The sequence below is a fragment of the Gymnoscopelus braueri genome, assembly GCF_963280865.1.
Source record: "Gymnoscopelus braueri genome assembly, chromosome: 3".
NCBI classification, from domain to species: Eukaryota; Metazoa; Chordata; class Actinopteri; order Myctophiformes; family Myctophidae; genus Gymnoscopelus; species Gymnoscopelus braueri.
This window is the reverse complement of record NC_137612.1, coordinates 58,664,279-58,681,086: the sequence shown is the minus strand read 5'-3', so window position 1 is coordinate 58,681,086 and position 16,808 is coordinate 58,664,279. Positions and strand designations below refer to the sequence as shown.

At 39.4% G+C, this 16,808-nt stretch overlaps 2 protein-coding genes across 2 annotated transcripts; one reads left to right on the top strand and one right to left on the bottom strand.

The window, feature by feature from the left end:
- Window positions 1-48: 48 nt before the first annotated feature.
- LOC308081732 (DNA-directed RNA polymerase II subunit RPB11) lies at window positions 49-6,211 on the bottom strand. Its single transcript, XM_080423350.1, has 3 exons — window positions 5,917-6,211; window positions 2,333-2,441; window positions 49-476 (listed from the first exon to the last, which is right to left on the bottom strand). Exons 1-3 carry the CDS (start codon window positions 6,057-6,059, stop codon window positions 375-377), a joined length of 354 nt encoding a protein of 117 aa, XP_080279476.1. The 5' UTR covers window positions 6,060-6,211; the 3' UTR covers window positions 49-374.
- Window positions 6,212-7,079: 868 nt separating this feature from the next.
- ube2c (ubiquitin-conjugating enzyme E2C) lies at window positions 7,080-15,527 on the top strand. The gene is made up of 7 exons (XM_080423673.1): window positions 7,080-7,122; window positions 8,460-8,576; window positions 9,276-9,303; window positions 9,692-9,778; window positions 10,859-11,063; window positions 12,938-12,997; window positions 15,372-15,527. The coding sequence occupies exons 2-7, from the start codon at window positions 8,473-8,475 to the stop codon at window positions 15,407-15,409; spliced, it is 522 nt and encodes a 173-aa protein (XP_080279799.1). The 5' UTR covers window positions 7,080-7,122; window positions 8,460-8,472; the 3' UTR covers window positions 15,410-15,527.
- Window positions 15,528-16,808: the final 1,281 nt, after the last annotated feature.

Genomic DNA, 16,808 nt, shown 5'->3' with positions numbered 1-16,808 from the left:
ATGAAACTATTTAAATAAAACTGATGCGTGAAAAAAAAGCCATTTCAATGTGTTTTAAGACATTTTAATGTGAATTAACGTCAGATATATGAAAACAAAAACAAAAAATCTGTTATCAACAACAATTAACCCTAACAACTGAAGAGTCAACCTCATTCTGGTCAAAAACATACAAACTGCTCAACATAACGTGTCGTTTTCAGTAAGCAGAGGTCAAAACGTCCCCCGGTGGGCGGCCATGTTGGCTCCACAGCAGCCAATGGCGAGGCTGTTTATTCGCTGGGCGGCCATGTTGGCTCCACCGCAGTCAAGGGCGAGGCTGTTTATTCGCTGGGTGGCCATGTTGGCTTCGCAGCAGCCAATGGCGAGGCGGTTTACTCGATGCCTTCCTGCTTGTCCTTGATGGCCACTCTGAAGCGCTCCTCCAGCAGAGACAGCTCTGAGATCAGATCTGTGATGGCGTTGGTGAACGCCTCCTGTACACAACGAGACATAAAACAAAAAGACACAGTTAACATGTGAATTAGGGATGGGACGTTAATCTTTAATATTGTTTGTCGTGATGAAAAAACGCTCAAAATAGTCGTATCGCAATTTATCGTGAAATTGTCCTCCGTCATACACTAGGATGAATTAGCTTTTGTTGAGCTGCAAATTCAGTACAACTTAAACCCCCTATACCTGTAAAGAGCACATTTGGTACGCTCTTATTTCACTCCACACAAATTGATTAGCCAAAAATAGCAGATCTACACGCTTACAACGCGTTGCGTGAACTTGTAGATCGGCTATTCTTGGTGAACGTCCCCCCCCCAGAATAGGGATGCTGGGGGTTCAAGTTGTTAACAAAAGTGGCATTTTAAGTTTCAAGCATATTTTTTCTTTCATTGAGCAATTTTTCTTTCTCTTCTGCACTGTCATTGTATTTGTTATTTTTCACTTTTTTAGTTTTATGCATCCTAATGTCATTTTATAATGGTGTTTGATTCTGTTCTTGATGTAAAGCACATTGAATTGCCTGTTTAAATGTGCTATACAAATAAACTTGCTGTGCCTTGTATGTAAAAAAATATATTTGGGGACCCACTGTGAGGTCAAGACACCCTAGCATCCATATTCTGAGGAGAAAATTAGCCAGAAATAGCCAATCTACAAGTTCATCGGCTATTTTTGACAAAGACATTTGGTGTAGAGGGGAAAAAGCGGTCTACGTACAGAGCCCACTCATGTCTAGAGCAGGGGTCTTCAAAAGGGGGTCCTCGGAGTTACTACAGGGGCGCTGCTTAATCTTTATGAGATATGAACTTTTTATTTAATCTTATACATTAACCACTTGAACCCTAGCATCCCTATTCTGAGGAAAACCTTAGCCAAAAACAGCAGATCTACAAGCTCACAGAGCGAGGCGTTGTGAGCTTGTAGATCGGCTATTTTCGGCAAAGTGGTTTGGTGTGGAGGGGAAAAAGAAGACTAAGTACAGAGTGAAAGGTCAAGTTTACTAAGTATTGACGGTTTAAGTAGTTAAATGTTTGAAAATACACGTTAACATGAATCCAACATACACTGATGATAGTGATGTCAAACAATCTGCAACACAATTTTATACAACATGTAGTGGGGGTCCCTGCTTCATCTCTCTCTCAGCTAAAGGGTCCATGGACTGAAAAACATTGGAGACCCCTGATCTAGAGGATTGAAGAGGTTAATCCATACAGTGCTTTGGTCTCCCTGCTGTGGTCTAGTAGGACACCTACTGGTTGACTTGAGGTACTGCATTGACCCATTAAGACCTGTGATACGATTCTACAAATGTATTCTAAATCAATTTTCTGAAACCCTTATGTTGCTATAATATCAGTGGTGCTCAAAATGTTTGATGTCAAGGACCCCCAAAATTATATGTTTGTCCACGGACCCCCATCTCAAAATATGTTGTTCCAGGGACCCCCAGAAGCAAAGATTTGAGTTACAAATGTTCGCTTTAAATGCAAATATATATATTCAAAGATTTGCACACATTTTCATGATTTTTCAAAAATAGCAGATCTGCAAGCTCATAGCGTGGCACTCGGTGCCGTGCTATGAGCTTGTATATCTGCTATTTTTTAATAGCCAAAGCATGAAATAATGGAAAGTGGTTACACAGATGTGGTCCCGGTCTTAATGAGTTAAGTCAAATTGCAATCCATCTTCTGCTCAAACAAGCTGTCTCTTATTGTTTGTTATATTATAATTATAGCTCAACGGTGGAAATTCTGGTGACCGATATTGTTCTTCTGATGAATGTTACACTCATTGAAAACAGTGTATTTTAGGGTGCATTTCTTTTTACCTGTGGGCTATAGTCGGGTGTAGTTTGGACTCTGATGACGATCTTGTGTTCCAGAGGATGAGGGACTTTGTACCCCGCAAACAGAACCTGGGGGTCTTTCAACAGCTGTCTACAAGATGGAGGGGGGGGGGGGAGATAGAATATATCATTACATTACAGAATATATACTGTATATATATTCTGTTACACAGAATATACCGAATAAACTGAATTCATATAGCGCCTTGATCCACAGCACTTTACAGGGTAACCACACATTTTGAACAATGACATTTTGAAAACTTTTCCATAACTTTTCCAAAGTATTTCACCTCATTTCCAGGCCTATAGCAATGATATATAGAGCAATAATAAGAATCTTGAACCATTGTGTTATGTATGAATGCACCAAGACTCGAGCGAAGGTGTCATTTGACAAAAATAACAGATCATCTACAAGCTAACAACATATCACGGTGCAACATTGTTAGCTTGCAGATCTATTATTTTCATCAGGTGACGTCCTGTATACATATTAGGCCGCTCTCATGCAGCTCGTGCATTTGACCCATATTTCACCTCATGTTAGACAAAAACAATGGATGTCCAAAACTTTTCCAAAACATTTGATTAATTCCAAACCTTTTCCAGGCCTGGAAAACTGTTTTTCCAATTTCTAAATATTTCCAGGAATTTCATGACCGTGGGAACCCTGAAGTTAAAAAATGTGCATTACATTCAACCATTCACACACACGCACACACACCCACGGCAGAGGAAACCATGCAAGGCACCAACCTGCTCATAAGGGAGCAATTAGGGGTTCAGTGCCTTGCTCAAGGACACTTTGACACTAACTCTGGGGGAGCCTTCTGCTTCCCAAGTGGCCGCTCTACCTCCCGAGCCACTGCCCCGCCCCCCTTAACACAGCCATTAGATCACTTCCATGCTCTCTGCAGCATTCTAAGTCGTATCACTGCGTTTCATAATCCATTAGAAAGTTCTGGCAGAAAAAGGTGTTTAGTAAATATCTCTAGAGTTGTCCCAAGATCCGATACCAGTTCGGAAAATGCTGGCATCGGTATGGGCGAGTATGCCAGTCTATGCCGATCCGATGACACGTCATTTATCACATGATGATATTTTATTTACAGTCATATTTTGATTGCTTCAGTTGATGTTGCTCGATGTTTGATGTTTTATACTCTTACTGTACTATTTACATTATTATTTTGCTAACTTGTAGTTGTAGCTGCACTTTAACAATTATTAATGGAATTTTTATTTATTCCTAGATGGTGGTCCCAGTGGTTCTCAAACCTTTTAATTTCAAGGACCCCCATAACTCTTGAGAGTGTACAAATGGAACCAAATGGACCCGTAAGGGTCCATTTGGTTCCATTTGTACACTCAAGAGTTACACACACCCATAAGGGTCCATTTGGTTCCATTTGTACACTCAAGAGTTACACACACCCATAAGGGTCCATTTGAAACCCTGAGAGTCCCTGGACCCCACTTTGAGAGCCACTGACCTAGATTGACCTAGATTATTTTATTATTACACTCTGGTATTGGATCTGTACTCGGGTAAGTCGGTATCGATCCATAAGCAAGCTATGGGTATCAGAATCGGTATCGGTACATCTCTGCTTGATTCGGTGAGCACATATCGTATGTATGGGGCACACATGATGTGGGGTAATTAATGACACCTGTCAGTTGTGTGTACTGGAGGCGAAGTGGAGAGAATGTGGTCTGTGTCAAAGTCGTGACAAAGTGGACATATTAGACTAAACACACTTTTTCTGCCAGAACCTTCAAAATGGATATGAAACTAGAGTAAAATATCTGAACCCAAGTCAGCAATTAATTATTGGGCCAGTACAAATGCAGTGATACCACTTTTAATGCCCCACACAGGAGGACATGGGAGTTTGATTGATTACATTACAGTCATTTAGCAGACGCTTTTATCCAAAGCGACTTACAATAAGTGTATTCAACATAGGTAGGGAACGAAAACTACTAATCACCAGAAGTCTTTAGTGCATTTTCTGCAAAAACAAGCAACCAAGAGTATACCTAGCGCTAAGGTAAAAGTGCAATATATCAGCTACCTATTTCCTTAAACAGATGAGACAAAATAGCTAAATCAAATGAGCATGAGCTAAAACAAATAAGTGTATCGACTAAACAAGATCCAATAAACAATCCAATAAACAATACAGCAATAGAAAACAAGCGTTCGTACAACTAGTTAACAACAAGTAGGTCAGGCAGAGAGGAAGGGTAGTGTTTCCTGAAGAGGTGAGTTTTCAGCCTGCGGCGAAATATGATTGATTATATTGAATATTGATTGATTGAATATTGTATTGGTATTTTTAAAATACAGCAGTTCAACCATACAGCATAGATCTATGGCTGTGTATATAGAATACATGAAATTTATGGAATATTGCAGTCATGGATATATGAGTGTGACATCAACCCTATACTGTATGTGTGTGTGTGTGTGTGTGTGTGTGTTGCTGGGAGTAGGTGGTGTGAACACGGAGGTGAAGCACCGGTAAACGCCAATGTTGTTTTTATAGCAACTTAAACACACCCGTCATAACTACCGTCGTTAACGTAGTGATGTGCACGATGATTTTGTGGAAAACTGTGCCTGGTTTCGGCAATCAGAGTTGCTTATAATAGGAAGCCGCTCAATTTGGAGGAGGTGTTGTTTCCTTTACCCATGATTGTTGTCTGCTGTGCTTGATAAGTATGCCAACATTATTGTATGTAACAATGTTCTGCCTTATATGCACTTTGTAACTGGCTGTTTTCCCATTATCTGACTGCACTGGCAGTCTTTACATCCTTTGTACAAGGCATTCTTGTACTTCTGTTTATGTGGACATAAATAAATATTCAAAACATGTTGGATAATGTTCCAACATTATCATCAAATACACATTGAGGAATGAGACATTTAATATGAACTTTAGGTCTAAGACTGATTTCAAATAAATATTATCCAATGGTTCCTAGTGTGATCTAATAATAATCTTACAATGACCCTCCCCCCATGTTTTCTGTACATATACTTGTATTGGTGCTAGTGTTGATGAATCCTTATATGTTATTGTATGTCTTTTAAATGTCTTCATGAATTGAATACAGAGGACCACAATGGAAACTTAACAAGCCCTCAGAGCTTTTGGTGTTATCCTTTTAGCATCATTGTATAATCGTACCACTGTACTATAGAAAGTATTCACTCACTCAAATCATTTTTTCCAGGGTGTGATCTTCTTTAATGTAAACAAACATCATCATCATCATAATAATAATAACAACAATAACAATATTAAACTTACTGTCTGATCATGTTTCCCAGGGTGTGATCTTCTTTATTTAATGTAAACATAATAATAATAACAAACTTACTGTCTGATGATGTTTCCCAGGGTGTGATCTTCTTTATTTAATATAAACATAATAATAATAAATAATAATAATAGTAATAACTTACTGTCTGATGATGTTTCCCAGGGTGTGATCTTCTTTATTTAATATAAACATAATAATAATAAATAATAATAATAGTAATAACTTACTGTCTGATAATGTTTCCCAGGGTGTGATCTTCTTTATTTAAAGTAAACAAACAGGCATTAGGAACCTTGGTGTCTTTAGTGATGGTGATCTTCTTCTCTCCCTCAAACAGCAGGAATGACTCAAAGGCGGGCGGAGCGTTCATTTTAAACTCATAAACCTCCAACAACAACAATAACGAACTAATATGTATTAATATTTAGGATAAAACTAATATTCTGTCCTCATGTGTTTCTGTTTTAGCCGTTAGCTGCTAACGAAGCTCTAAGGAGCAAACAGAGACGCTAACTTCCGGCGCACAGCACGTGACGTCACTAGGCTTTATACAGTGGTAAAGATTTTTAAATAAAAATAATATTTTAATGTCTGTTATATTTTGTATATGATTTTGTATTTGTTTGTATTTTTATTATGATTAATTGAAGTGAATTTATTATATTTATAGATTATTTTATTTGAACTTTTAAGACAATTATTTGCAGTGGTGTAAAGTAACTAAGTACATTTACTCAAGTACTGTACTTAAGTACAATTTTTAGGTATTTTTTACTTTACTGGAGTATTTCCAATTTTCAATACTACTCCACTACATCTCAGAGGCAGATATTGTACTTTTTTTACTCCACTACAATTATTTGAAAACTTTAGTTACTTTGTGGATTTAGATTATTCTTACAAAACATACATTAACTACTTCAGCTCTGTATGCATTTCGGCCATTTGAAAATAGCAGATCTACATGCTCACAACGCGACGCATTGAGAGCTTGTAGATCTGCTTTTTTCAAAATATTTTATACATTTGAAAACTTGTGAAATGGATCAATCTGCATAATGAGTACTTTCTACTTTTGGTACTTTAAGTACATTTTGATAGCAATACTTTGTACTTAGTAAATTTAGAATTCTGGACATTTATTTGTAACAGAGTATTTCTATTGCAGTATTGATACTTTTACTTAAATAAAACATTTGAGTAATTCTTCCAATACTGGATATTTTTCGTCTCTTCATTTTGTAAAACGTCACTTCCTGTTCACCGGGGGGGGGGGGCGGAGCTGCGTTGCTTTATTTTGTAGTCCTGCGCGTTGATTGGCCGCGTCGGTCCACAGGGAGTCAGTGATTTGTTCATTTAAACCGGGGGGCGGGGACTAGTCTCCGTTTGAAATCGTCGTGTGTTTGAAGAGCCTCAGAAACTTCCTGCTCCGCGTGAGTCTCTGATTATCAGCATTTAATTATCATCCTTATTCATTATGTCTTTCATTTAGAACGCCTTTTGTTTCATCTTTTATCTTCTATTCATTTATTAGTTTTTTATTGGTTGAATGGCGTTTGATTCCTCAGATGTTTAAGTGTTGTTGCTATGCTAATGGTAGCTGCTAACCCAAACACAGCATTATGTGATAGACTTTGACACATCTTGTATTGAACATAGCCGATCTACAAGCTCACAACGCGTCACGATGCGACGCATTGTAAGCTTGTAGATCGGCTATTTTTCGAATAGCCTAAGATTCTTTTTAAAAAGTGCTGTAAGTGGTTCATGTATGTTTTGTATTTTAATAATGTAAATCTACAAGTTGTAGCTGCTAACATAAACACAATATGAACACCATTATAGATGGTATGAATATTATTAAAATATAAACCAATACAATGCGCACTTGTTATTAAATCAGATCTTTAGGACCTGCTGTCTACCCTGTTATTAAATCTGATCTATAAGACCTACTGTCCACACTGTTATTTCCAAGTGATCAGATCAGATTTGTACGGTCAGACATCGCCGAAAATAGCCGATCTACAAGCTCATGTTATGAGCTCCCCGCCCCGTCAGTCCTTTTGGTTCCATGTGTACACTCTTAGAGTTACAGACTTGTAAGGGTCCATTTGGAATCCCCATAAGGAACCCAGAGGGTCCCTGGACCCCACTTTGAGAACCACTGTCCTAATTTATTTGTAAATTACACACTGGTATTGGATTGGCTCTGTATCCACCGATACACAGGTTGTGGGTATCGGTCGGTATTGGGAAGGAGAAAAGGGTACCGGTACATCTCTAAAACAGATCAATCATGTCATAGATGGGTAGATAGATACCTTTATTGAGCCCGTGGTGTAAAAGTTACAGATACAGGCCATAGAAGAACAACAGGTGCAGAAGAACAACATCACAATAAAGATATATGATGAAGATAAATACAATATATGAATAAAATATATGAATAAAGTATACAGATGTATTCACTCCATACAATCAAGTAGATGTCATTGAGTGTAGACAATATTTTAAGGTCATCCAAACACCATTTACATGGCTTATACCAATCATTGCTAACTGTAATATCATTACATATTACATCAAATTTATGTATGTTTTAATGTCTCCATAGTGTGAAAACAAAGGTGAGGGAACATGGATCGGCATGATTAATAATAATAATAATAATAATGTCGTCCTCAGTGTGAACGGTAAAGATGACGTCTCAGAACATGGACCCAGCTGCATCAATGATCATTAATAATAATAATTAATGTCTCCACAGTGTAAACTTAAAGATGGCGTCTCAGAACATGGACCCAGCAGCAGCCTCATCCAACACATCATCTCTGAAGGGCAGTGAGGCCAGCGGCAGCTCTGCCAAGGGCTCTGTCACCAAGAGGTAACCATAGTAACAATACTGTCACCATACTAACACAGCTCTGCCAAGGGCTCTGTCACCAAGAGGTAACCATAGTAACAATACTGTCACCATGCTAACACAGCTCTGCCAAGGGCTCTGTCACCAAGAGGTAACCATAGTAACAATACTGTCACCATGCTAACACAGCTCTGCCAAGGGCTCTGTCACCAAGAGGTAACCATAGTAACAATACTGTCACCATAGTAACAGGACTGTCACCATACTAACAATACAGCTCTACCAAGGGCTTGGTTATTCAATTAACCTACATGAGAAAGATTAAGTAGGTCATTGGTTCGAAATGTTGGTTTTGATATGTTTTTGGGTTCCTTGCCCTGCCCTACCGTCTAGTCCAGGTAGGTTCCTGGTTTACCTGTGATGATTCATGGATAAAAGTTCTCAGTCGCCACGACTGATTTCAGTCATTTGGATTCCATAACAGTCAGCATGTCATGGAATCCAGTTTACTGAGGCACTACACTGTCACTCTGCATTCATTCTATGTGTTTACCTTGATTACTGTAAGTCACTCTGGATAAAGAGAGTCTGATAAATGCCTACATTGTAAAGCCCTAGGTATACTTAGTGGTGTGATATGGTGTCAACCCTGGTAGAGGACGCTGTAGCTCGACCACACGACTAAAAACTAACCGTCATCTCTCCTCTTCCTCTCTGCAGACTTCAGCAGGAGCTGATGACACTGATGGTAAGAAACCTACACACACACACACACACACACACACACACACACACACACACACACACACACACACACACACACACACCTGCTACATTTGTAGTTTATAAATTCTGTCAAAGTTTTTCCATTAAGTGTTAAATGGCTCTATATTGTCATAGTAGTTTGTTCAGTAACAGGGCTCTCCCTGTCTCTCCAGCTCTTTAATAAACAGACAATATATTGTCAGGATTCCAATTTCATCCAATCAGTAAAGAAAACCCTACACAGATAATTATATTTATTTGACACAGCTGTGACAGTTTTTCACACTGTTCCACACTGTGTGTATCTATGAATGTTGTTGAATTGTATTGTTTGTGTATTTATTAATGTTGTTTTTAACCGTGTATTTCAGATGTCAGGAGATAAGGGCATCTCTGCGTTTCCAGAGTCGGAAAACTTGTTTAAATGGATCGGAACCATCGATGGAGCGCAAGGAACCGTACGTAACTAACATAACCGAACATTATAGTAATGTCATGTTACCGTACATTACATCAGTGGTGCTCAACCTGTGGTTTTGGGGGTCCCCAGATGACTGAAGTTGACAAATTAAGGACTTTTAAGACCTTTTCAATACCTAAAAAGAAAAAGACCATTACTGTATCAAAAGTAATCAACCAACTAAACTATAAAAACTTGTCAAACATTGGTCAAATTGTCAAATAATATAAGAGGCAACATTTTTGAAAATAGCAGATCTACAAGCTCACAATGCCTCGCATCGCGACTCGCGAGGCGTTGTTAGAGCTCAAAGGCTTTCAGGTCCAGGGACCCTCTGGGTTACTTAAGGGGTCTTACATGGACCCTTACAAGGTCTGTAACTAAAGAGTACAAATGGAACCTTCAAATAAAAAAGTTTGAGAAACACTAGTATTGTAATTGTCTAGCAGACATGTTGTCCACATACCAGCTCTGACAGTGTGACTAAAAATCTGGTTCCAGAAACCGATTCCTGTTCCTCAATGTGGGATCCGGTGCCTCCGGTGTCTGATTTGAACCCTAGTCAGGTGTTGCCAAGACGATCAAAGATCTCTGCCTACTTATTATCTTATACAGCTGAATTCAGCAAATGGGATAAAAGTGAGAGGAAACATCAGAGATTCAGAGAGAGATCAGAGAATACCAAATGACAGAATCACAGAACCAATGTAAAGATTCCAGGGCAGGCCTTCATATCTGGATGCTATCAGGACTGGTTTTCAAAGCAGTGATCGCACTTATGAGATAATCGCGATTATTTGCATAACCATCACAAATGTTCTTACATTTTCAAACATAAAAAAACGAATCATAGCTGTTTAAAGGCCTTTTCTCTGCAACAAACTCATGTGTGAGTGTCAGACATGAGCTGTGTGTGTCATGTGGATTGGCCAATGCTGCCACCTATTGACTTTATTGTGCACTGCACCATGTGTGATGTTTATTTTTCAAAACTGTCGCACACAGCATTTCAAAAGTAAAACAAAAAAAGTATTACTAATGAAAGTAATTAGTCATTGATGTATATATTGTGTTTCAGGTATACGAGGGTCTACGCTATAAACTATCGTTGGAGTTTCCCAGCGGCTATCCTTACAAAGCACCGCGGGTCAAATTCATCACTTCCTGTTTCCATCCAAACGTTGACGACCAAGGATTCATCTGTCTGGACATCCTCAAGGACAAATGGTCTGCCCTGTACGATGTTAGGTCTATACTGCTGAGTATACAGAGTCTACTGGGAGGTAAATAACTAATTAACTATATAATTAAGTTAATATAACCAGGGTTTTATCTGTCCGGACATCCTGAAAGACAAATGGTCTGCTCTGGATGACCTCAGGTCCATTCTGCTGTCCATACAGTCTACTGGGAGGTAACTAGTGATAGGACGATTATGAAAATGACATCACAGAATGATTGATTAGCAACAACGTTGAGTTCTCTTTAACCTGCAATCCACAAGTGTGATAACTTGCATTAAGAAGAAGTAATAGACGAGGCTTTTCAGACGGGGAGCAACACAGTGCCTGCGTTCTCACTGGATCAGTGGGAATACCTCTCATGTAAGCAGTGATGGAAGAAGTCTGGTATTCAAAATTGACTCGATTAAAAGTACAAAAGTATTGGCATCAAAATATACTTAAAGGGCAAGACCACTTTGGTAGAGGTTTGGTTTGTGTAGTTACCTTGCCATGATGTAACTCCAAAGGTGGACAAGAAATAAGAAATAATTGCTCCATTAATTAGAAATTGATAATTAAAAATACGCTCCCCATTGACTTACATTGTACACTGAAACAGCTCTCAAAGTCACTCTTTTAGCCCATAAACGAACACAAACTAAGCTGATTCAGACAATATAGAACATCACCAAACCCAGTACTGTTTATTTTTTTAATAAAAATGTCAACGTCCTGATGATTTTACTATTTGAAGATCCGGATCCGGATCCGCCGATCCAGTCCAGGTTTTCTTTCTAATAAAAATAGCTAAATCAACAGTAAGTTAACATTTTTATTTTAAAAAAAAACAGTACTGGGTTTGGTGATGTTCTATATTGTCTGAATCGACTTTATTTACATTCGTTTACATGCTAAAAGAGCGACTTTGAGAGCTGTTTTACTGTACAATGTAAGTCAATGGGGAGCATATTTTGAATTACCAATTTCTAATCAATGCAGCAATTTTTTTAAATTTCTTGACCACCTTTGGAGTTACATCATGGCGAGGTAACAACACAACCCAAACCTCTACCAAAGTGGTCTTGCCCTTTAAAGTACTCATTATGCAGAAGTTTTCAAATGTATAAAAATCCTTTGAAAATAGCAGATCTACCAGTTGCGTTGTGAGCTTGTAGATTGGCTATTTTCTAATTGCCAAAGTATATAGTTCTGAAGTGGTTTTGTAATAATAATCAAAATCTACAAAGTATCTAGTAACTCGAGTTTTCAAATAATTATAGTGGTGTAAAGGTACAATATTTGCCTTTTGAGATGTAGTGGAGTAGAAGTAAAATGATTGAAAATTATAAATACTAAAGTAAAAATGCCTCAAAATTGTACTCAAGTACAGTACTTGAGTAAATGTACTTAGTTAATTCTACCACTGCATGTGAACACAGTAAACGGCAGGTGATCTACGCCTGCTTCAGCTGTATCAAATCATTGTCCTGTGAGTTGCGTGACTGACCACAATCCAGCCTTTGTCGGGGGTCGGTGTGTGAGACAACTTAGCGGTATTGCGCCCGCTTGCTGGCCACTCCGCCGGTCAGATTGTCCGGGCCGGCTCCCAACTAGTCGCTCGTCTCTCATTGAAAATGAATTAGTAGGCACGTCCATCGCTCCCTCTCTGAAAACCCTTGACTAGAGTTCTCAACAGGCCTGAAAATTAAGGCTCGGCACTAACTGGGCTGGCCCGAACAATTTACCATAATGTTAGGCCCAAAAACCTGGGGCGAAAAATTTATGATAAAAATGTGCATACATTTGAGGCCCAGCCCGAAAACGTAGGGACAGTTTCGGGCAGAATTTGAGAACTGTACCGTAGACTAGAGTGTAACACATTGTAAACATGCATTGTTGAATTAATTGTAATGAAATCTTTTGTTTTGTTTCAGAACCAAACAATGACAGTCCTCTGAACACTGCTGCTGCTGAGCTGTGGGACAACCAGGAAGGTAAACATCATTATGTTAAGTCTGTACATTGATTAAATATGTACATTTATCAACAATATTCAGTAGAAATATAAACGATACACACATGGGATTATTTCTGTCTGAAATTGCAGAAAAACAGATTCCTGTAATAGATGTAAAATCATATATGTCTCCAGCGAACATGACACATGTTTTGGTCATGTTCTCGCTTACAAAGCTACTGCTATTTTTAAACACCTTGCTGAAGCTTGGAACATAGAGCTGTCAGAGTGTGCAGAGATGGTGTTGTTTGGAGTTTATTGGGAGGAGTATAAAGCAGAGTCTTGCCGTTGCATCTTTATTAGCAAGAAGAAGGATATTATTGGAGTGGAAATCAACACTGCCCCCTAAAGCATCTGTATGGCTTAAATACCTCATGATGCATCTGAGGGGATTTGAGGGGATCGCTGGGAAAAAGTGATAGTGTATGGGGCCCTATGATTAAACATATTAAACTGAATTAAAGACGCTACAGAACAAATAAAACAACTGCCACCACCAACACGTTGATGAGCTCTATGTTAACGCATGTCAAAGTGAGATTTTTTTTTTTTTTGCACACATACCATATGTACCATGATTTAGTGCCACGAGGGATAGCAAGGGAAAACATAATTTCGAATTAAATCGGGGGTAGATGTAAGGGCACAAAAGAAGATTATTTTGTTTTGCTTTTGAGATTATGGTTCTTGGACACCCTTGTACTTGTCATAATCAATAAATATATTAAAAAAAGAAGAAATTGTAGAAAAACTAGCTCACAACGTGTCGCATCCGCTGTGCGTTGTGAGCTTGTTTATCTGCTATTTTTGGCATGTGACACCGTTGTACGACGAAGTATAAATCAGGGTTTAGTCTATGTCAGTTATCTGTCAGCTTAACATTGCAGTGCACCCAACACAACTTTAGCATTCTATTTGACCTGCTGATAGAGGTTTGGGTTGTGTATTTACACTGCCATGATTGAACTACACATCTCTACATCAGGGGTCAACGCTTTTCAGGCCAAGGACCCCTTAGCTGAGAGAGGGATGAAGCAGGGACCCCCCCCCCCCCCCACACTACATATTGTAAAAAAAACGTTGCAGATTTTAAGTTCCTATTACAAAGATTTGGCGGCCCCCCTGTAGTAACTCTAAGGACTCCCTAGGGGTCCTGGACCCCCTGTTGAAGACTCCTGCTCTAGAGTCATGGAGGAGAAGGCGCGAGGCAGGGGCTTTGATGCGAGGCGGACCTGGCTTTTGTTGTTCCCCCCCCACATAGCAACCAGGAAGCTACGCTAGGGGAACGCTGAACACGCGTTCACATGCACACGTGATAATAGTTATTGTCCATGACCGAGGCGCGCCGACTTAGCAGAGCTTGAGGCCGAGGAGGCGTGCTCGAGTGCCTCCAGGCGCAAGTGCCCGCGCCGACCGGCCGATGGTCTGCTAGTCGAATCAGCGCCGTCCGAGTTGTAAACCGATTAGGTGAGAATAGATCTTTTCATGGGTTATTATCCACGTGTGCGTGTGTCGTGGCCAGAACACAATAAAATTATCTCAACAGGCATGCTTTCAATAAACCAAATTGAAAGCATGAGCGTGCGTGCGTGCACACGCATGCACGTTCATGTCTATGCACGTAGTGTGGCTTGCATTGCCCTCTAGTGTTGGTTCTACAGAATTATGTTACATATACATATGTTACAGGGAAACTGGCATTCCAGGGAAATTGAAAAAGGAGCGCTCGTTTTCACCCCCCCCAGGCAATTCTGTAGAACCAACACTAGAGGGCAATGCAAGCCACACTAGACTAGAGCCCCCCACCACACACACACGCGCGTGCGCACACATGTGTCGTGGATAGTAACTCATGAAAAGATCTATTCTCCCCCTATCGGTTTACAACTCGGACGGCGCTGATTCGACTAGCAGACAATCGGCCGGTCGGCGCCTGGCGGCGCTCGGCCTCAAGCTCTGCTGAGTCGGCGCGCCTCCGTCATGGACAATAACTATTATCACGTGTGCGTGTGAACGCGTGTTCAGCGTTCCCCTAGCGTAAAAAAGCGAGGAGCGCCTCGCGTAAAAAAACCTGTCTCGAAAAGCCCTGCCTCGCGCCGAAGCCCCGTGCCTAAAAACGAGCATACCTTTCCAATTTCCCAACGAATGCCAATTTCCCTGTGACATATACACCCACATTCTGCTTTGTGTTTGTTTATGTGCTATGTATTGTGAGCTTGTAGATTGGCTATTTTTGGTACTTTTGCGTAACGCTCGATTATGACGAACAAAAAGTTGAAATATGGAGATGAAAAAGTTTCCACCCGACAGTGACTATAAAATTATAATTTTAATTTTCTTTTGTCTTTCAGCGTATAAAGCTCATCTCCACTCCACCTTCAAAGACTGAAGCACTGCTATTCCTCATCCAATCACAACCTTCTATTTTTAATTTTCACTCTGTTTGTCTGACCTCAGTTTGTATCATATTTTTATGTTTGTGTGAATAATAAAGTTGTTAAAAATGATTGTTTGTTTTCATGTTCAGTTATTTATGTATATGGTCAACAGATGGTGCTCTAAGGCTGCCAGTGCATACATGGCCTGTCTCACCATATAGTATACATGGATTCAAGTTTTCAGTCACCACGACTAGTAATTTCGATTACATGGAAGTCAGAATCTCTTCTATGGAAAGGACAGCGGTCTTTAACGTTTTTTTAGGCCAAGGACCCCAATATTGTGTTGCAATCTTATATATTTGGGGGGCCATAGCTGAATCAAGGGCGGCGATAGCTTAGAGAGGCTGCCGGAGAAGCCAAAGGTCCCAGGTTTGATTCCAGGCCTCAGTTCATGGAAACCTAATATCCATAACTTTGATATCCTACCCAGGATTCATACCTGATATCCATAACTTTTATATCCTACTCAGGATTCATACCTAATATCCATAACCTTTATATCCTACCAGGATTCAAACCTTATAACTTTTATATCCTACCCAGTATTCAAACCTAATATAACTTTTATATCCTACCCAGGATTCAAATCTAATATAACTTATGAAATATAACTTCAAACCTGAGTACCCGGTGTGAACCCCCAAATTTACATTTGAACCAAAAGAAAAATCAGATCTGGGAAGGTGGGTTCCTTATTTTTTAGGTTTATGCAATAACCGTTGTCAACCAGTAGGTGTCCTACTTGACCACAGGATTTAAATGTCTCATTAGAAGAGCAGGGAGACTAAACAAACACTGCAGTAGTTATATTGTATTAACAATATAAGACTTAACTTGGCAACCTAAAAGGGCGTTAAAGTGATATTTGTTAAAATAAGTCTTAAATAGCTCTGTATTCCCATTCTAATCAGTGTTTCAGTTACTTCCAATCAGGAGAGAGAAGTACATACAGTATATTGACCCAGGGCAAATGGTCATAGTAATTTAAAAAAAGTTTAATGTAATCCCTATAATGTAATCCTTAGGGTCATCGAAATAACATTAAACGTGTACCATTATACTTAGTGGATCAAGGTAAATTCAGGGGTTGAAATGTGCTTCTCAGACATTCCATTGATCAACAAAATAATGTATAAAATAATATGGAAGAAAATAATCAATAGTTGCAGCCATATCGCTGACGTACATCTTATGACAGTATGATTGAGGGTTCTGATATAGTTCCTCTGGTAGGTGTTTGGTATGGTCCATGGATTCTCCATCTGACTGATCAGAAAGCTGCTTCATGTTCAGAACAGAAAGCTGCTGTCTCTCCTTTGTGGGTCCTCACTATCATCATCAGCAACA

What these genes read in the sequence shown, in the direction of transcription:
- ube2c (XM_080423673.1), top strand. Translation starts at nt 8,473, where the DNA reads ATGGCGTCTCAGAACATGGACCCAGCAGCAGCCTCATCCAACACATCA. An exon ending in TATACAGAGTCTACTGGGAG is followed by an intron (nt 11,064 to 12,937) that starts GTAAATAACTAA and finishes GTTTTGTTTCAG; the next exon opens with AACCAAACAATGACAGTCCT. An exon ending in GCTGTGGGACAACCAGGAAG is followed by an intron (nt 12,998 to 15,371) that starts GTAAACATCATT and finishes TTTGTCTTTCAG; the next exon opens with CGTATAAAGCTCATCTCCAC.
- LOC308081732 (XM_080423350.1), bottom strand. Translation starts at nt 6,059, where the DNA reads ATGAACGCTCCGCCCGCCTTTGAGTCATTCCTGCTGTTTGAGGGAGAG. An exon ending in CTGGGAAACATTATCAGACA is followed by an intron (nt 2,442 to 5,916) that starts GTAAGTTATTAC and finishes TCCATCTTGTAG; the next exon opens with ACAGCTGTTGAAAGACCCCC. An exon ending in CACCCGACTATAGCCCACAG is followed by an intron (nt 477 to 2,332) that starts GTAAAAAGAAAT and finishes CGTTGTGTACAG; the next exon opens with GAGGCGTTCACCAACGCCAT.